Source organism: Ranitomeya variabilis, chromosome 5 (assembly GCF_051348905.1).
Source record: "Ranitomeya variabilis isolate aRanVar5 chromosome 5, aRanVar5.hap1, whole genome shotgun sequence".
Taxonomy (NCBI): Eukaryota; Metazoa; Chordata; class Amphibia; order Anura; family Dendrobatidae; genus Ranitomeya; species Ranitomeya variabilis.
The window spans coordinates 193,696,717-193,718,221 of NC_135236.1; the positions used below are offsets into that span (position 1 = coordinate 193,696,717).

At 46.9% G+C, this 21,505-nt stretch overlaps 1 protein-coding gene across 2 annotated transcripts; it reads right to left on the bottom strand.

Annotated features, from left to right (window-relative positions):
• Positions 1-3,161: 3,161 nt before the first annotated feature.
• BLOC1S6 (biogenesis of lysosomal organelles complex 1 subunit 6) lies at positions 3,162-21,505 on the bottom strand. Of its 2 annotated transcripts, none has more exons than XM_077263699.1 (5): positions 21,057-21,505; positions 11,345-11,489; positions 10,125-10,212; positions 9,064-9,150; positions 3,162-3,534 (listed from the first exon to the last, which is right to left on the bottom strand). In XM_077263699.1, the coding sequence occupies exons 1-5, from the start codon at positions 21,133-21,135 to the stop codon at positions 3,415-3,417; spliced, it is 519 nt and encodes a 172-aa protein (XP_077119814.1). In that variant the 5' UTR covers positions 21,136-21,505; the 3' UTR covers positions 3,162-3,414. The 2 variants fall into 2 exon arrangements, with proteins under 2 accessions (XP_077119814.1, XP_077119816.1); XM_077263701.1 differs by having other exon boundaries at positions 21,295-21,487.

Here is a 21,505-nt window from a genome sequence, read left to right on the forward strand (position 1 = left end):
CATCTTTTGAAAAGGAGAATGCGTGGAAGAATTTCCAGTCAGGGAAATTCTCTCTCGCTCTCTATTTTTACTATTGATGCTGCCTATGCAGCAGTGCGCAGGGCCTCTCTGACCGTTCCCGGCGCCTGCCCACTGCAGTACTTTGCCCTCAACAGGGCAGAGAAGTATGTCTGCGCCGGAGCAGGAAGACAAGAAGAGGACGTCATCGTATGAAGATAGGAGGCGCCAGACCCGGACTATACTGGGTGAGTATAATTTAACCTGTTTTTCTTACCTTTCAGGATACATCGGGGGATTATCTACAGCAATACAGAATGCTGTAGATAAGCCCGATACCAGTGGGCTTAGCTCATATACGATTTTTGGGGGTGACAGGTTCCCTTTAATATATATAGTAATATACTCTCACTGTCATAATTCTATACTTGCAGCCAGTAACGATTATCACTTTTTGATGAATTTGTGTGACCCGTGGTCACGATAGAGCCATCTTTTGATTTGTATATGATACAAGAATCATGTATGGTTAGTTTGTTTATATGCATTATCATTTATTTTATTTATGTATCCATATATTTATAGACCTCCTTGATAAAGGCAGATAAGCCGAAATGTTGGATGGATTGATGTCTATATTTTCCTATGTCGGCTGTACATTAAATAGAGTATGAGATGAACTTATGAATTTTTTTGAGTGCCGAAGATTACCATTGCTTGTCTGTAGTGCTATATTTTTCTTCGGGCACCATTTCTTTTTGAGTGCACCACTCTTGACTGATTGCACATAATATTCGTTCATGCTCTTTTTGTATTTAGCGATCCGAAAAAAAAAAAACAGAGCTACCGTGACTTGCAAAAGTATTCACCCCCACCCTCCCCTGGCTTTTTACCTATTTTGTTACATGACAACCAGTGTTTCAATATTTTTTGTGATCCGATTCAGATTCATGCGTGATGCATCAGCACTAGAGTAAGTTAGTGAAGTGAGAAAAATATGGGCATAAATTAAATTTATGGGATCAAATAACTAAAAGTTGACATGTTCAAATGTATTCACCCCTTTTGCAATGAAGCCCCTACAAATTTTTGGTGCAAGCAATTACCTTCATAAGTCATATGCTTAGTAAAAGGAAGTCCCCCTGTGTGCAACCTAAGTGTCACATGGTCTGACAGTATATACACTTTACCTTTTCTGAAAGACCAGAGGCTGCAACACCATAAGTAAGAGGCACCACTAACCAAACACCATGAAGAGCAAGGAGATCTCCAAACAAATCAGAGACAAAGTTGTTGAGAAAGACAAGTCTTTAAAAAAAAAAAAATCCAATACCTGATGATCCCCTGGAGCACCATCAAATCCATTATCATCAAATGGAAAGAACATGGTACCACAACTAATCTGCCAAGTGAGGGACGCCCACCAAAACTCTCAGCTAGGGCAAGGAGGGCATTAATCAGAGAGGCAGCAAAGTGACCAAAAGGTAACTGAAGGAGCTGCAGAGTTTCCAAGAAGAGATTGGAGTATCTATCCTCACAGCCACAATAAGCCGTACACTCCATAGAGGTGGAATTTTGGAAGAGTGGGCAGAAAAAAAGCCTTTACTTACACACAAAAATTGTAAGGCCCATTTTGAGTTTGTCAAAAGACGTGGGAGACTTCCCAAAAGTATAGAGGAAGATGCAATTCAGCTTTTTGGCCACCAACGTAAACACTATATCTGACGTCAAACCGACATAGCTCATCACCCCAAGAACACCATTCCAACAGTAAAACATGGTGGTGGCAGCATCATGCTTTAGTGATGTTTTTCAGCAGCAGGGACAGGGAAAATGGTCTGAGATGAGGGGAAGATGGATGGTGTGAAATACGGGGATATTCTTGAGCAAACTGTTTCAGTCTGTCAGTGATTTGAGACTGTGACCGAGGTTCACCGTCCAGCAATACAATGACCCAAAACATACTGCTAAAGCAACACTCGAGTGATGCAAGGGGAAACGTGTAAATGTTGTGGAGTGGCCTAGTCAAAGCCCACATCGTAATCCAATTGAGAATCTGTGGTCAGGGGTGAAGATTGCCGTTCACCAGAAGAAATCATCTAAGTTGAGGGAGCTGGAACAGTTGTGCCTTGAGGAATCAGCAAAAATGCCTGTGGCAGGATGTGGAAAGCTCATAGAGTCTTATCCAAAGAGACTTGCAGCTGTAATTGATGCAAAAGGAGGCTCTACAAAGTACTGACTTTAAGGGGGTGAATAGTTATACACACTGAAGTTTTCAGTTATTTTGTCCTATTTGTTGTTTGCTTCACAATAAAAAGAAAAATAAATATTCTAAATCTATCTTGGGCAAACTAACAATTTTACTACTACATTTAAAAGGGGTTGTTTGGTAACAACACATTACTTGACCTAACAGGATAGGTCATCAGTATCAGATTGGTGGGGTCTGACTCCTGACATCCACCACAGTTGTTATAGTCTCTGGCAGATTCTAGATGGATTAAAGCGGCAAAGTGTAGCTCCATGCAATGCATAGTGGTCGATGCCAGAGCAAATAATAGCCGATATGTTGTGATGCCGGATCTCATAATAATTACGGTACTTATCTTACAATAACAGGTCATCAATATGGTGCAACCAGCCAACCCCTTTCAGAAATTGGGAAAGCTACAATCCTGTATTTCACAAACTTTTCAAAACATACAGAAGGAGTGTTGGTATACACAGAAGGATATTGCTACTGCACCCAGGGGTAAGTTCGTAGGAAAAGTGTGCCCCCTAGTGTTCAATAGGAGCAGCATATGTCCCAGTAACCACCACAATGCGCTTCTGTACTGGACACAGATCATACATGAAGCTACGTTTGTGTTCTTGATATCACCAGAGAAGGTAATTGCCAGGAGGCTTCAACTTAGTTGCATAAATAATATGTGAAGCATGTTTTTTGTGAGACATTTTCATTCCTTTATGTAACTGTGTACTATGTACCACAACATGATTTCACCTCAGTATAAAGCTGCAAATGACAAGGTGATAAGCAGATATCTGAAAAGTAGTCTATGGCTCAGAAAAGACATGAGCACTGTCACATGCAGGCAGTCTCGTAAAACTTGCTTGTACCTTGTGGAAAATTATATTCTGAAGAACATGCAACTGCAAAAATAGACTTTTCTTAAAGAACTTTATAATACAGATTGTAGTCCTATGATAGAGGACAAACTACCGGGCCTCTATGCCGTGCAGCCTAGGTAAGCAAGGAAAAAAAAAAAAAAGACACGGTAAAAGAAAACAGAAGAAAAAAAAAATCTAAAATCTTCTACTCTTCATCTGTAAATGCGATGTAGCATAATAGAAGAACTTTTCCTACTCCTGAAGTTGAGGAGATGTGGATGAACACACTGAAGCATATCCTGTATGTTATGTCCTTTTTGCTGGTTTAGCAGTTAACTGTTTCTCTCTTTCCAGTTCCCGTTCTCTCTGTTGTTCTTGTTTTAGGTTTTCCTCCTGCTTTTTCTGCTGGAGCTTCAGAGCTCGCTTCTGTAATAAAGTATGAACATCATCAGCATCATGACCCTGACAATGGCGTCTAAGCTGCAAGCAGGATGTTATAGAGCAGGAGAAGATGGTCACATTCATAGACAGTTTTGTGGGTAAAGCTTCAATAAACATTTCATTTACGGAAATCCTCGATTAGTCCAGTGGGTGGTCCTATTCAGTGATTGACAGTCTTCCATGTAGGACTGTGCCTGCACAGACAGCTGTCAATCACTAAGTAGGACCGCCCACTGGACTCATATTCCTTCAAACTCCAGAGATTTCAATGAATAAATTAAGTTATACTGAATCTTTTCCAACAAACCTATAAATCATTCTGCTTAGCTCCTCTCGGCATGCACAACGTGACAGGTTGCCTATAAGGTGGTTGTGCATGATGACAATCCTTTTCCATATGCTCCATTTAGGACACCTCTTCATGAGCCAAAATGAGAAGCCAATCTGTTAGGCTACTTTCACACTAGCGTTAACTGCAATCCGCCACAATGCGTCGTTTTGCCGAAAAAACGCATCCTGCAAAAGTGCTTGCAGGATGCGTTTTTTCCCCATAGACTAACATTAACCCCTTCACCCCGAAGCCTGTTTTCACCTAACTGACACGGCCAATTTTTACAATTCTGACCACTGTCACTTTATGAGGTCATAACTCTGAAACGCTTCAACGGATCTTGGTGATTCTGAGACTGTTTTCTCGTGACATATTGTACTTTATGATAGTGGTAAAACTTCTTCGATATGACTTGCATTTATTTGTGAAAAAAACAGAAATTTGTCGAAAATTATGAAAATTTCGCAATTTTCAAATTTTTCGTTTTTATGCCCTTAAATTAGAGAGTTATATCACATAATATAGTTAATAAACAACATTTCCCACATGTCTGCTTTACATCAGCACAATTTTGGAAACATAATTTTTTTGTTAGGGAGTTAAGGGTTAAAAGTTGAAAAGCGATTTCTCATTTTTGCAACAAAATTTGCAAAACCATTTTTTTTACGGACCACCTCACACTTTAAGTGACTTTGAGGGGTCTATATGACAGAAAATGCCCAAAAGTGACACCATTCTAAAAACTGCACCCCTCAAGGTACTCAAAACCACATTAAAAAAGTTTATTAACCCTTCAGGTGCTTCACAGGAATTTTTGGAATGTTTAAAAAAAATTGAACATTTAACTTTTTTTTCACAAAATTTTTACTTCAGATCCAATTTGTTTTATTTTACCAAGGGTAACAGGAGAAATTGGACCAAAAAAGTCGTACAATTTGTCCTGAGTACGCTGATACCCCACATGTTGGGGTAAACCATTGATTGGGCACATGGCAGAGCTCGGAAAGGAAGGAGCGCCATTTGACTTTTCAATGCAAAATTGTCTGGAATTGAGATCGGAACCCATGTCATGTTTGGAGAGCCCCTGACGTGCCTAAACAGTGGAAACCCCCACAAGTGACACCATTTTGGAAAGTAGACCCTCTAAGGAACTAATCTAGATGTGTGGTGAGCACTTTGAACCTCCAAGTGCTTCACAGAAGTTTATAATGTAGAGCCGTAAAAAAAAATTAATATTAATTTTCACAAAAAATGATCTTTTTGCCCCAAATTTTTTATTTTCCCAAGGGTAGCAGGATAAATTGGACCCCAAAAGTTGTTGTGCAATTTGTCCTGAGTACGCTGATACTTCATATATGGGGATAAACCACTGTTTGGGCGCATGGCAGAGCTCGGAAGGGAAGGAGCGCCATTTGACTTTTCAATGCAAAATTGGCTGGAATTGAGATCGGAACCCATGTCATGTTTGGAGAGCCCCTGACGTGCCTAAACAGTGGAAACCCCCACAAGTGACACCATTTTGGAAAGAAGACCCCCTAAGGAACTTATCTAGATGTGTGGTGAGCACTTTTAACCCCCAATTGTTTCACTAAAGTTTAGAATGTAGCGCTATGAAAATTAGCGCCGATTGAAATGCAGACTTAGATGGATTGGTCTGCAGGTGTCTTGTTGCATTTGCAGAGCCCCTGATGTACCTAAACAGTAGAAACCCCCCACAAGTGACCCCATATTGGAAACTAGACCCCCCACAGAACTTATCTAGATGTGTTGTGAGAACTTTGAACCCCCAAGTGTTTCACTACAGTTTATAACGCAAAGCCGCGAAAATAAAAAATATATTTTTTTCCACGAAAATTATATTTTAGCCCCCACGTTTTTATTTTCCCAAGGGTAAGGCTGGTTTCACACTTGCGTTTTTATCTAAATGCGTTTTTTTAAAAACGCATGTGTGAAAAAACGCATGTAAACGCGGTAAAACGCATGCGTTTTTTAGACGCATGTGTTTTTATAGAAAAACACAAGAAAACGAGAAAAAAACAAAAAAACCCTAACCCTACCCCTAACCTGAAATACGTGGCACTGAAATACGTGACACTGAAATACATTTATATACGTATATACGTATATAAGTGCCACGATATTTCAGTGGCCACGTATTTCAGTGGCCACGTATTTAAGTGCCACGTATTTAAGTGCCACGTATATAAGTGCCACGTATTTCACGTAAATGCCACGATATTTCAGTGCCACGTATTTCACTGAAATATCGTGGCACTGAAATATCGTGGCACTGAAATATCGTGGCACTGAAATACGTGGCACTATGACTGTCAGAAAATGTTCATTAAACGGTTAGGGGTGAGTTTAGGGGTAGGGTTAGGGTTTGGATCCCTTTATCACCTTGATGGTGGTGGGTGACTTTTCAGTGTGTGCTCTGGTTTTTTTCTATAAAAACGCATGCGTTTTTAACGCAAACAAACGCGTTGAGATCGGACGCCATGTCGCGTTTGGAGAGCCCCTCATGTGCCTAAACAGTGAAAACTCCTCAATTCTAACTGAAACCCCAACCCTAACCCCAGCCCTAACACTAGCCCTAACCCCAACCCTAACCCTAGCCCTAACCCTAGCGCTACTTTCACACTAGCGTTTTTTTGCATACGTCGCAATGCGTCGTTTTGGCGAAAAAACGCATCCTGCAAAGTCATCTGCAGGATGCGTTTTTTCCCCATAGACTAACATTAGCGACATATTGACACACGTCGCAAGCGTCGTGCGACGGTTGCGTCGTGTTGTGGCGGACCGCCGGCAGCAACAAACGTTGCATGTAACTTTTTTTGTGCCGACGGTCCACCATTTCCGACCGCGCATGCGCGGCTGGAACTCCGCCCCCACCTCCCCGCACCTCACAATGGGGCAGCGGATGCGTGGAAAAACAGCATCCGCTGCCCCCATTGTGCGGCGCTTGCACAGCATGCGTCGGTATGTCGGGCCGACGCAGCGCGACGGCCCCGTACTGACGCTAGTGTGAAAGTAGCCTAACGGGAAAATGGAAATAAATATATTTTTTTAAATTGTATTATTTTTCCCTAACTAAGGGGGTGATGAAGGGGGATTTGATTTACTTTTATAGCGGGTTTATTAGCGGATTTTTATGATTGGCAGCCGTCACACACTAAAAGACGCTTTTTATTGCAAAAAATAGTTTTTGCATCACCACATTTTGAGAGCTATAATTTTTCCAGATTTTGGTCCACAGAGTCATGTGAGATCTTGTTTTTTGCGGGACGAGTTGACGTTTTTATTGGTACCATTTTCGGGTACATGAAATTTTTTGATCGCTTTTTATTCCGATTTTTGGGAGGCGGAATGAACAAAAATCAGCAATTCCTGAAATTCTTTTAGGGGGGGCGTTTGTACCGTTCCGCGTTTGGTAAAAAGGATAAAGCAGTTTTATTCTTCGGGTCAGTACGATTACATTGATACCTCATTTATGTAATTTTTTTATGTTTTGTCGCTTTTACACAATAAAAACTATTTTATATAAAAAAATAATTTTTTGCATCGCTTTATTCTGAGAGCTATAACTTTTTTATTTTTCTGCTGATGACGCTGTATGGCGGCTTTTTTTTTGCGGGACAAGATGACGTTTTCAGCGGTACCATGCTTATTTATATCCGTCTTTTTGATCGCGTTATTCCACTTTTTGTTTGGCGGTATGAGAATAAAGCGTTGTTTTTTGCCTCGGTTTTTTTTTTTTTTTTTACGGTGTTCACTGAAGGGGTTAACTAGTGATATAGTTTTATAGGTGGGGTCGTTACGGACGCGGCGATACCAAATATGTGTACTTTTATTGTGTGATTTTTTTTTTATTTAGATAAAGAAATGTATTTATGGGAATTTTTTTTTTTTTTTCTTTATTTAGGAATTTTTTTTTTTTTTTTTTTTTTTTTTTTTTACACATGTGGAAAATTTTTTTTTTTACTTTTTTACTTTGTCCCAGGAGGGGACATCACAGATCGGTGATCAGACAGTGTGCACAGCACTCTGTCTGATCACCGATGTGACAGGTACGTTCCACAGGCTTGCCGGCGCCTGCTATGAGGATTCTCAGCAGACGCCGGCAAGCAGGGTCATCTCATGACCCGGAAGGAGTCCTGCGGCCATCTTGGATCCGGGGACTCCTTCCAGGTCACCGGAGCAGCGCGATCTCATCGCGTTGCTCCGGTGGGAGAGCGCAGGGAGCCCCCGTCCCTGCGTGATCCCCCTCTATGCCGCTGTCACTATTGACAGCGGCATCAGAGGGGTTAAATGCCCGCGATCGGCGATAGCGCCGATCGTGGGCATTGCTGCGGGGTGTCAGCTGTCATATACAGCTGACACCCGCACCCGATCACCGCGGCGCTCAGCGCGAGACCGCGGTGATCGAGCCGCCGGCTGTCAGTAATGCAGTGCCGGCAGCGCAGTACTAGTACGGCGCATGTCGGGAAGGGGTTAAGCGACGTATTGCGACGGATTGACACACGTCGCAACTGTCGTGCGACGGTTGCGCCGTGTTGTGGCGGACCGTCAGGACCAAAAAACGCTACATGTAACGTTTTTTGCTCACGACGGTCCGCTTTTTCCGACCGCGCATGTGCGGCCGGAACTCCATCCCCAACTCCCCACACCTCACAATGGGGCAGCGGATGCGCTGGAAAAATGCATCCGCTGCCCCCGTTGTGCGGCGGAGACATCGCTAGCGTCGGGAACCTCGGCCCGACGCACCGCGACGGGCCGAGCCCGACGCTAGTGTGAAAGTAGCCTAAAATGAGCCCCGGCACTGGTGGACTTCAGCCGTTTATGTATCTAATAGGCCACCGAGTAATATTACATTCCCCAAGCAGATAACTGCAGTGGAAATATTTGCCAGCTTGTGGCTTCCCTAAAATCGGTTCACCCAAATTAAGTAAGAGTGTTATCTGGGGTTAGACAACCCCTTTACGAAGGTGGTCCAAAATAATTCCTATTACAAAACAATTAAGAATGTCTACAATTTCTTATTGGCAGGCCGATGCATCGAGTGTACCAGGAACGGTGGGCAGATGCCTTGGTTCTTCTGCCCAGAACTTGGGTTTATGAAAACGTTAATGAAGCATTTGGTTATATAGATTTTAGGAACAAAATTTTTACAATGTAAGACTTACTTTTAATTTGGAGGTCTTTTCATGCAGTAAAATCATTTCTTTCCTAATGTTCACCAACTTGTTGTGGTAATACTTTGCTTCTGAAAACTAAGCAAAACATATAGGAAAACTAAAAACTTATTCCGGCAAACACTGAGAACATGGAAGGGGTTAAAGAGTAACCATGTTTTCATTTTGTTTCATAAATCAATAGTACACATGAAAATAAGAAACTTTGCATAATATAGCTTCTCAGAGAAATCTGCTTCTATCTCCTCCTGGACTGATCTTTCACTCTCAATTAATGGGTAAAATCTGTAATCAGTGAAAATAGATTCACAATTCACTGAAAAAAAGGACAAAAATCAATAAAAGACGTCACAGAAAAAAACAGCAGCCATACTTGTATTACACCAGGATGCAGCAGCCCCCATGATAAAAGTTGGGGGCAGCACAGGTGCAAAATACTAATAGAATACCCACTTACTAACCCAGACATCTGAGGGGCGGCTGCCTAGTATTCAGACTGCACACAGGTTTGTATAGGGCCATTCACACCACCACGCGAGATGCACCTCTGTCCCTATAACAACCTATTACCAACACCCCTACTATTAAATCAGGTGGGCTGCCAATACCACATGTGCACCCACAGGCCAGACACCCCAAATTACAGTACCCAAACAATGAAGGGCCAGGCCTGCACTCTGGATAAAACATGCAAAAAAGATGTATGTAATGCGTGAGGTATCCATGCGAGACCAACTGCAGTACTTAATTCTTTAGGTCCTGTTCACACTACCATCATGGCTGTTGTTATGGGTGGTATGACAAGTTGACCTGTATGACAGATTTGCCATGTATTCCACAGGTTTCCATCTTGGGTTCTGTGGTTCTGACCACAATAAAATAGCTACAAACTTTGCTTTTACACTGAAACCCAGATGAAATGGAAAGAAAAAAAAAAACCTGAATGAAGACTTACTGGTTTTTAAAATTAGATGAAAACCTCTGTGCAGGGTATTGCTGGACCGAATCTCAGACAGTATCTACATTCCCACATGTGCGGTGATGAAACTTACCAAAGTATTGATATCAAGAATTGAATTACATTCTCGAAATTTGGAAATTTCTTGCTCCAGGGTGTCTAATAAAACCACTTGATTTTGGCTGAAATAAAATATATAAATTATTGTTAAATACTGAAATCATGGAATATTGTAAGATTCAGAGCCAATTCTAAACTTTACATAAGGTTTGGTTTCAGTGATGATGTGTTAAGGGTTGTCCAGTGATAGCGAGTTATCCATTGAATAGGTGAGTAATCACTGATCAGTGGGGAGTCCAAATTCTGGGACCTGAACCGAACAGCAGAATTTACCCCAAATAGGAACATTTTATCTCAATTATCTTCCCAATAATTGTCTATGGGGCAGCTATAAAAAGCCAAGTGCAGCGCTCGGCAGCCCCATGTGCGCACTGCATCTCCATCCTAACAGCAAAAAAAAAAATTGAACTGTTCTGCCTATCAGTGCGGGTCTCAGCAGACGGACCCCCACCGATCAATAATTTATCATCTAACCTGTGGATAATAATAATCCAACTCTGGACACCTAAATTTATGGCAGGAATAAGTTTGATGGCTACATGGCTAACACTTCTGCTGGCAACCTATATGCAGAAACTCTTCCACCTGCCTCTTATTTGTGCAGTTTGTGAAAAAGCTGCATATGACAAGTAGAGCAATGAACATCTCCCTTAGGGCTCGTGCACATGACTGATTATCTCGGATAAGTGCTAGCTGTGGTTTTCACGGATCGCACTCGTACCCAAGATGTTCTATGGGGCTGTGCACATGTCCAAGTTTTTCCTCCAAAGTCAGTGGCCCAAGAAAAAATAAAATCGGACACGTGTCAGATCCAAAGCGGCAATGCAAGTCTATGGGTGCGTGAAAACCATTACATCAGAGTTTGATCTGATTTCCACGAACTGCCAGAAAGGAGAAGATGAAGAACCTTTTTTAATTCATCGGGAATTCTGAGAAAAATTGATGCCACCTTCAAAGTCTAATCAGAATAATAGAAGCCTTTTTCTCGGATGTGGAGAAAATGGTCGCGTGAACCCAGCCTTGTAGGTAGACTCATGCGACCAAGTGACTTCTCCTGTGAGTGGTTACCAGCAGAAGTCCTAGACAGGCCTATGGCGATCTGCATTATTGGGCTGCAGACCGCTACATTCAAAAGTGAACTAGTCGGTAGTTCTTCCCCCCTAAGACGACTATGGCAGACTCCATCCTACATACGTGAGTTCCTGTAAGGCAAGCTTTGAGTTCTGAAGATTGGGCAAGTAGTGGGAGATGAGCCCTTCGCTTAGCTGCTCCACAGCGCTTGAGTCCAGAGAAGACAGATCGTCTGGTAAGCCTTCATCAACAACCTCAGCACTTTCTCCTGCAGGAATTGAGACAAGAGCACATCAGCGGCCATTAATCCTGTGGTGCACACCATGTACCAATACCACACACCAGACCGCACTGATAAATGGGGACATTGCTCAGATGTGTACTGTTATTTTCTATTATGTACAACAAAAAGAGGAACAATAGTAAGAAAGGAACACAAATCTAACCACTATTAACAGAATTGTAGAAGAAGCTTTTATTGGAGATTCTCATTTAGTACTTAATAAAAAATAATTTATTTAAAGTGAAACTCTACTAAATAAACACATTACGGTAATTCTAAGATGCTCCATTATTAGTATAGACTAAACCAGAGCTTCTCAAACTGTGAGGCGCCCCCTAGCTGTGGATGAGGTGGAGTGAAGTGATCATATGCTGCACAGTCCTGTCTATGGCTGCAATGATATTTAGTAATATAATTGCTTCCTTTTACACTGATTTTTAAGTTATAGTGAGTTTGGGAAGCCAAAAAAAGAAAACAGAGATATTATTACAGAAAGCATGGATCACTACTTGAGACATCACTTTGGTCTGTGTGTTGAGACCCCTGTAGAATAAGTTTGTGTAGACCTTGGCGATGCTGCGAGGGCACTGGGATAACAAGCGGGGTTGGTCTAGCAGCCGTCTCATGGAAGTTTAGAGACCTGTGGACCACTGTAGCGGGTGGGAAGTTACTTATGGAAAACCTAAGGCTGAGCTTGTACGATGTCTGGGTGTAGACTTGGAAACAAAAATCTGACAGTCTGAACAGTACCACAGCGAGAATACAGCCCGATTATGGCAAAGCGGTGGTACACTACTTGGACAAGCCCTTCTTAAATGCTGTTGTCCTCCAAGTAAAATAAAACACATCTTAGGCTACTTTCACACTAGCGTTAACTGCAAACCGTCTCAAACCGTCTTTTTTCAGAAAAAACGCATCCTGCAAAAGTGTTTGCAGGATGCGTTTTTTCCCCATAGACTTGTATTGGCGACGTATTGCGACGGATTGGCATACGTCGTGTACGTCATACGACGGATGCGTCGAAATTTGGCGACACGTCGTCGGCAAAAAACGTTGATTGTAACGTTTTTTGTCTCCGCCTAAAAAACGTGTCGCGACGCATCCTGCGGCATGCGTCGTTGGCTACAATGGAAGCCTATGAGCGACGGATGCGTCGGGACACGTCGTACGACGCAATGCAGCGCTGCAATACGTTTTTTTACACTGAGCATGCTCAGAAGCTGGATTTTGTTGCCAATTGGCCAGACACCCCCAAATCTATATAAACCTGGCCTGGGCTATGATATCCTATGCTATAGGATCCTATCCTATGATCCTATCCTATCCTATCATATCCTATCCTATCACTATGATATCCAGGCGATTCGTCTCAAATATTACGTCATACCAAACTCGCAATCCTCACAAGAACACCTTCCATCGCTGCCGCAAAACTAAAACCCTCAAAGATGGGCTGTAAAAACAGTAACTATATAGTTTTCCATATTTTCCAGTAGCCAATCAAATTTGGGAGCCTCCCATTTTAAAAACGGATCCGTCGTAAAAACGGATGCAACAGATGCTAAAAACGTATGCAACGCATCCAGTATTTCGACGGAAACGTTTAGACGGATTTGCGACGGATCCGTCGAAATGCTGTATGTGTTGCACACGTATTTCACTTTTTTGACGCATCCGTTTTTTCGGCAAAAAAGATGTTTTGAGACGGTTTGCAGTTAACGCTAGTGTGAAAGTAGCCTTATCCTCCCTCCCACATTGCAGCGATGTCAGAGCCGGGTTTCAAGGCACAAGTATGAGATTATTGTGTGACGGGACAGCAGCAGCCGCTACTAGGCCGCGTCACACACATTTCCCAAGGACGAACCTCAGATATTCAGGGGAGGAGTCAGCGCTGCAGGACATTAGTCGCCGCTCAGGTGATATAGCAGTCCAGACTCAGCGCCATCATTGTGGGGGGCGGGAGGGGAGTATCACTTTTTATTATCTTACTTGAGGGACTACAGCAGTTTCTGAGTTTTTCCAAGTACTGGCAATCCCTTTAAATCAGATTGATCAACAAATTGTGCAATACACACTACGCACATTATTAAATAGACCTCTTGGATCTGATGTGGCTGGTGTACTTATGTTGGCAATATGTCAGAATGGCTGCATAATCTTTTCTGGAGGTTCAAACTTATGAATATTTAGCCCAATTGCCAGCTTCGCAAACTAAGACACTGAAAACTCTGGAGCCATTTCATTATGTGATATTCGGATTATACAATTAATGACACTAGGCTCATCAGGTCTAAAAAGGAGATTTTTGTGTACTCACCGTAAAATCTCTTTCTCTTAGCCTCTAATTGGGGGACACAGGACCATGGGTGTTATGCTGCTGTCCACTAGGAGGCGACACTATGCATAATCTGAAAAAGATTAACTGTGGCTCCTCCTGTGTAGTATACACCCCTGGACGGCATCAGCCTTCTCCAGTTTTGTGCAAAAGCAGTAGGAGGAACGTAACATGAATAACATAATTATGCCTGTAAGAAGGCAACTATGTAACATGAATAACATAATTATGCCTGTAAGAAGGCAACTATGTACGAGCTCAAGAAAACAATATGAGAACTCAACAGTTACAACGGCCCTGAAAGGGCAACAGGGTGGGAGCTGTGTCCCCCAATTAGAGGCTAAGAGAAAGAGATTTTTCGGTGAGTACACAAAAATCTCCTTTACTCTGTCGCCTCATTGGGGGACACAGGACCATGGGACGTCCTAAAGCAGTCCCTGGGTGGGAAGCAATGGACGAATATTGTGCAGACAGGCCCCTATACTTAGGGCACCGCCGCCTGCAGGACACATCTACCCAGGCTCGCGTCCGCTGAGGACTGGGTATGAACCCTGTAGTGTTTAGTAAAAGTGTGTAAGCTAGTCCAAGTGGCCGCCTTACACACTTGTTGTGCCGAATGGCCCAGGAGGCCCCTACCGCCCGTGTAGAGTGTGCCGTAATACCGGCTGGAAGAGGAGAATTCTTAAGGCGGTAGGACTCTTGTATGCTGGATTTGATCCACCTGGCAAGGGTAGCTTTGGAAGCTGGCAGACCCTTGTGGCCGCCTTCCGGAAGGAGGAAAAGAGAATCAGATATCCGGAAGGACGCAGTCCTAGACACGTATATACGCAATGCCCTGACAAGGTCAAGCGTATGCAGAGCCTTCTCCACGCTATGAACCGGACAAAGGGATGGTAGTGAAATTTCCTCATTGAGGTGGAAGTCGGACACAACCTTCGGAAGGAAGGATGGGACCGTACGAAGAACTACCTTGTCCTAGTGAAAAGCCAGGAAGGGCCGTCTCCAGGAGAGAGCTGTCAGTTCAGACACCCTGCGTAGTGAGGTGATTGCCACCAGGAAAACCACCTTCTGGCAAAGAAGGCGGAGCGGGACCTCCTTAAGGGGTTTGAAGGGTGGTTCCTGCAATGCTATCAGGACCAGGTTGAGGTCCCACGTTTCTAGTGGTCGTCTGTAGGGGGGGAACCAATCGGGAAACCCCCTGAAGGAAAGTCCTTACTTGCGGCTTGGTAGCAATGCGCCTTTGAAGAAGCACTGAGAGGGCTGACACCTGGCTCTTAAGCGAGCCCAATGACAGCCTGGCCTCCAGACCCGATTGGAGAAAACCAAGTACTTTGGGTAGGGAATAAGGGAGTGGGATCTGGCCACGAGATTCGCACCAGGTAAAGAAAGCTTTCCAGGTACGGTAATAAATCTGGGCAGAGGCTGGTTTCCGTGCTCTGATCATGGTTCCAATGACGTCCGTCGAGAGCCCTGCCTGGGTTAGAACCCAGGTCTCAAGGGCCACGCCGTCAAATTGAGAGCCCCCGAGTTCTGGTGGTAGAACGGGCCTTGTGATAGAAGATCGTGGCGGTCGGGGAGACGCCAGGGGGCGTCTGCTGTGAGTTGTACGATGTCGGCGTACCATGTGCGTCTAGGCCAGTCCGGTGCAATTAGGATGGTTGGAACTCCCTCTTGTTTGATCTTCCTCACCACTCTGGATATCAGGGGGAGAGGTGGAAAAATATACAGAAGCTGGAACTGGGTCCAGTCCTGAACCAGAGCGTCTGCTCCGAGCGACCGCGGATCGTGTGTTCTGGCCATGAAGTGGGATGCCATTAGGTCCACATCCGGGGTCCCCCAGCGGAGACAGATCTGTTGAAAAATTTCGGGATGGAGAGACCACTCTCCCGAGTCTATTCCTTGTCGGCTGAGGAAGTCTGCTTCCCAGTTGTCCACACCCGGAATGTGGACCGCCGAAAGGACCGACCTTGTGTCCTCCACCCAGCGGAGGATGTGTGACACTTCTCGCATCGCCTGGGTACTGCGGGTCCCCCCTTGATTCACATATGCCACAGCCGTGGCATTGTCCGACTGTATTCTGATGTGACAGGCTGCCAGTAAGTGATGGAAGGCCCTCAATGCCAGAGGGATGGCACGAATTTCCAGGATGTTGATGGGCATGGTCGCTTCCACTGGGGACCACTTGCCCTGTGCCCTGTGGTGTAGGTGCACCGCACCCCAACCCGTCAGGCTCGCGTCGGTGGTGAGAACCTTCCATTGACCTGTGAGAAAGGATTTCCCCTTTGCTAGCGAGGTTGGCTTGAGCCACCAGTGCAGGGACCTCCTGGTTGACGACGTTAGCTGGAACTCCCTGTCGAGAGAAAAGGGATTCCTGTCCCAGGACTTGAGAATGGCTAGTTGGAGAGGTCTGAGGTGAAACTGGGCAAATGGGACAGCTTCTATTGCTGCTGCCATCTTGCCGAGGACTCTCATGGCAAACCAGAGAGATCGAGGGGGTTTGCGGAGGAGGGTGCGAACTGCTAGTCGGAGAGCCAGTGCCTTGTCCTTGGGAAGGAGCACTAGACCCCTGGAGGTGTTGAATAACATTCCCAGGAAGGTCAGGGACTGACTCGGGGTTGGTGATGACTTTTGTAGGTTGATTAACCAGCCCATGCGACAGAGTATCGGTTGTGATTGAGACGCTGAGCTCGCAGTCCTTGAAGGTGGGAGCCTTGATGAGTAGATCGTCCAGGTATGGAACGACTACTATGCATCTGGAGTGCAGGACATCCATGGTAGCTGCCATGACTTTGGTGAACACTCTGGGAGCCGTGGCGAGTCCGAAAGGGAGAGCCACGAATTGGTAGTGGTCCTGGCCTATTGCGAACCTGAGAAACCTCTGATGGGCAGGTGCAATGGGTATATGCAGGTATGCGTCTTGTATGTCTATGGAGGCGAGATATTCTCCCTTCTCCATGGACGCAATGATGGACCGAAGGGACTCCATGCGGAAATGACGGACCCGTACATATTTGTTGAGCTGTTTTAGGTCTAGTATGGGCCGTACGCTGCCTCCTTTCTTGGGAATTACGAACAGATTGGAGTAGAACCCTCGGAAGCGGTCGGTCGTGGGTACCGGTACTATGACTCCTGCTTGAAAAAGCGAGGAGACCGCTTGGTGGTAGGCACGAGCCTTGGCTGGCGGTTTTGGGGGGACAGAGAGGAAGAATCGGTCCGGTGGGTTGGAGGTGAAGTCTATTTTGTATCCGGAAGACACTAGTTCCATGACCCACCTGTCTTCTGTAATAGGCAGCCAGACTTGATGAAAGAGCAAAAGTCGGCCGCCTACTGGTGTGGTGTCTTCCGGAGTCCGTGAGTCATGATGAGGAGAAAGTCTGAAATTTTCCTCCTCTGGGCTTAGGCTGGCCTGCTTTTGACTGCCAGGTCTTGTCCGACCTTTGCGTCGATCGTGAGTTGTCCCTGCGTGGGGAACGGTTACGATTTTGTGCTGGACACGAGACAGACCAGCCGGAGGAATTCCGAAAGGATCGGAATAGAGTTTGGTTACGCTTCTTGTAAGTGCGTTTAGGTTTCAGTTGGGGAAGAGAAGTACTCTTACCCCCGGTGGCGTTGGATATCATAGTGTCCAATTGTTCACCGAAAAGTCTCCCACTGAGGTAGGGGAGGTGCGTGAGGGACTTCTTTGAGGCTGCGTCCGCTTTCCATTCCCGCAGCCAGAGGATACGCCGAATCGTGATGGCGTTTGATGCTATCCCCGCTATTCCCCTTGCTGAATCCAGAGCTGCATGGAGCATGTAGTCTGCTACAACTGCTATTTGAACCGCTTGGTCCGACAGTTCAGGAGCGGATGCTTGGAGAGCTTGTAAATTCTTTGCCCAGGCCAGAATGGCCTTGGCAGCCCAAACTGAGGCGAACGCGGGAGCCAGGGATGCCCCTGCTGCCTCGAAAATTGAACGAGCCATGCGTTCTACCTGCCGGTCTGCTGCGTCCCTGAGGGTTGAGCTTTCTGGCAATGAAAGGAGGGTCTGTGCTGCTAGACTAGAGACTGGGGGGTCCACTTCAGGTGGATCTGTCCATTCTTTGGTGTCCTTCTGTGGGAAGGGGTACCTCGCATCTAGATATTTGTGATTAGCGAATTTTTTCTCAGGCTGTGAGAGCTGCTTTTTAAGGATCGCCTTAAACTCTGGGTGGTTAGAGAAAACCTTAGGCGGCTTCAGAGGTCCTTCAAAGGAAATCTTATGTTCTGGGGCCTCTGGTGGCGGATCAGAAATGTCCAGCACCCGATGGATGGATGAAATTATGTCCTCAACTAGCGCTGTATTGCTAGGAGGGATTGGAATCAGGGACCCCTCCATTTCTCTGTCTGAGTCAGAGTCGCAGATGGCTTCCAAATCCTGTGTATCATTGAGGTGTCCCCTGCCGAGTGGGCTGGGGAGGAGGCCTTCTCTGGTCGGGGATTGCGGAGATCTGCATTGTCTGTCCCTGGAATGGGACAGTCTAGATAACCTGGAGCTACGGTGTCTCTCCCTAGAGGGGGATGACTGTGTGCTATGGGATGACGCAGATGGACTTGATCTATGGGTCCGCTTGCGTCCTGACCTAGATGTGGATGTGCCAGGGTCATCTTGTTCCTGAGTCAAGCTCTCCCTTTGCTGGGTAACGGGCAGAGCCTGAAGCAATGTGGAGGTTAGGTTATCTATAGACTGCGTCATAGATTGCGATATCTGAGTAGCCCATTCCGGCGTGGCATTAGACACCGAGGCATTGGCAGGGGCTTCTTGGGGCTCTGACACATTAGTTTGTATACAGTTCTGACAATGCGCGTACGTGCTACTACTGGGGAGAGTGGTCCCGCAGGCTGTGCAGAATGCATAATAGCAGTTCTGCCTGGTTCTCTTGGACCTTGAGCCCGGCATAGTGCAGAGTGCAGAAGTGCTGCCAGCAGAGGACCTTACAGGGGTAGAGAAACCTATAGGGGAGCCTTATAGGTAATATGGATTCACAGCGAAGTAAAAAAAAACCCAGCTGTGATCTTACCCCACCAGTGTGCCCCTAGGTCCAGCGCCGAAGATCCACATTCCTGTGCCCCCCCGGAGACTGGCTGCCTGGTCCTGCAGACCGGGAGATGCAGGGTTAATCTGCAGCCGAAAATGGCTGCTGAGACAGAGAGGAAAGGAGGAGAAGGGGGCGGAGAGCTGGAAAAGGGAAGCAAGGCTGTGTAAAAACGCACCCTGTTTCGATCCACCCCCTTGTGACACTGTAGAGTGTCATATTTGTCATCCGGGGGCGGGCCGGGGGGCGGAGAGGAGGCGGCAGCTTCAGCTAGGCCAAAGCCGGGGCCTAAATTAGATGCCTGAGGCCCAGAAGGGCTCCAGGCCGGCGCGAAAGTCCGGGAGGCGGGCGGATCTGAACCGGACCCCTCCGGATTTAAAGGCAGGATGGCGGTGGGGCTATAAGCAGAAAGGGGGAGCCCGGTAGGGGTCTCCCTGAGACAGTATAGAGCTGGTGCTGCCGCAGAGACAGGGGCTCAGGGAGCCCTGTGTCTGTATGTGCCATGCCTGCCTGCACTCCCCCCTGGCCCCAACAGGAGCCCGCAGCTGGGCTGGGGTCCCTGGAAGCAGGCGCAGTGTGCTGGCCCATTGCTGGGAGCTGTAGAATGCTGCCTGTACAGGCCCTACCTGAGGTGTCTCAACCTAATACCCCCAGAGGGGGATAGGGAGGGTGCTGTTGTCACCTTCAGGGGCCTTTATCCTCGCCTCGACCTCAACCCAGAAACCAAAAGGAATTGGGGAAGGGGGGGGGGGAGGTCTCGACTTCAAACCAGCACCCGAGGGACTGGGGAAGGAGCAACATGGGGAATAGCCATCCCTACTTCAACTGGGCACCCAATAATAGGGGGCCGAGGAAGGAGCCATGCCGGGAGTCTCACAGGAGACCCTCTTTTCTTCATCTGTAATCCCGTCGGAAAAAACGGAGTAAAAATCTTTTAGGTGTGCCTCCTATGCGACACTAACCAAAAACTGGAGAAGGCTGACGCCGTCCAGGGGTGTATACTGCACAGGAGGAGCCACAGTTAATCTTTTTCAGATTATGCATAGTGTCGCCTCCTAGTGGACAGCAGCATAACACCCATGGTCCTGTGTCCCCCAATGAGGCGACAGAGTAAGAACTATTTAATAATATAAAGTTTGGTTAAGAAATCTATGGACAGATCTGCTTTAACAGACTTCAATTGTGCACTGATTCACTACTGCAGTGAAATGAATCCTCTTCCATAGTCACAAAAGGTCAATTGTGTGAGAAAACACAGCACAGTGTATCATACACTGCTCATCCATGTGACAGCGGTGCAGACTTATCCACGTCATTACAGTGTGCCAGCTCGCACAGTAGCGGGGGTCGGTCCCCATCACAGGGGGCAGCAGTGGTTGGTCCCCATCACGGGGGGCAGCAGGGGTCAGTCCCCATCACAGGGGGCGGTCCCCATCACAGGGGGCAGCAGGGTCCGGTCCCCATCACGGGAGGCAGCAGGGGTCAGTCCCCATCACGGGAGGCAGCAGGGGTCAGTCCCCATCACGGGAGGCAGCAGGGGTCAGTCCCCATCACGGGAGGCAGCAGGGGTCAGTCCCCATCACAGGGGGCAGCAGGGGTCAGTCCCCATCACAGGGGGCGGGCCCCATCACAGGGGGCAGCAGGGGTCAGTCCCCATCACAGGGGGCGGGCCCCATCACAGGGGGCAGCAGGGGTCAGTCCCCATCACAGGGGGCGGGCCCCATCACAGGGGGCAGCAGGGGGCGGGCCCCATCACAGGGGGCAGCAGGGGGCGGGCCCCATCACAGGGGGCAGCAGGGGGCGGGCCCCATGACAGGGCCGCAGGGGCGGGCCCCATGACAGGGCCGCAGGGGCGGGCCCCATGACAGGGCCGCAGGGGCGGGCCCCATCACAGGGCAGCAGTATACCTGGCAATCACCTACTGCAATGGTTTCCAGCCTCTGGTTCTATAGCTTTTGCAAAACTCTAACTCCCATTATGCCTTTACACTGCGCAGGTGTCCGGCAATGATGGAGGTCCTCTGAGGTATCTGGTGAGGGACCCTGTAATAGTGAGTGGGCCCCCAGCCTATGTCCTGACAATGGGGCAGCTGATGCCTGGAAACAATGTGTGCGGTTCTTAGCCCAGCCATGTAGTGTGCACAGGAGCCGAGCCCTCACACCTACCTGCTGCTGCCACATTGTGCCCCCGGGGGGCTGTGCTGCCCTCTAGCGCCTCCTCGTCCCTCTTCCCTCCTTCCTCCATGACATCCAGCCCTGCAGCCTCGGGGAGGACACATACAGCTGCTCACCCTGCGACACGTGATCCCAGGACCCGGAAATAGCGCGCTCACTTACTACTAAGGTTATCGTTCTTGAAAGGCTGCTTTCAATAAAGCTTGAAAGAAAAAAACACAAACTATACCGTGCATCCACCAGTAGAGAGCTCTACTGCTGCATAGAATGTGAGAGGACCAGGCTGCCCGGCTCTCACGGCACTACAAGTCTCAGGCAAGTACTCAGTCTCAGAGCCATCAGTCACTGGTACGTTGTGCGCGTCCCCGTCACGTGAGTCTGCTTAAAGCTCATGCACAAGAATGAAGGAAACTCCTAAAGCTGTAAGCGGTGCGCGTTCC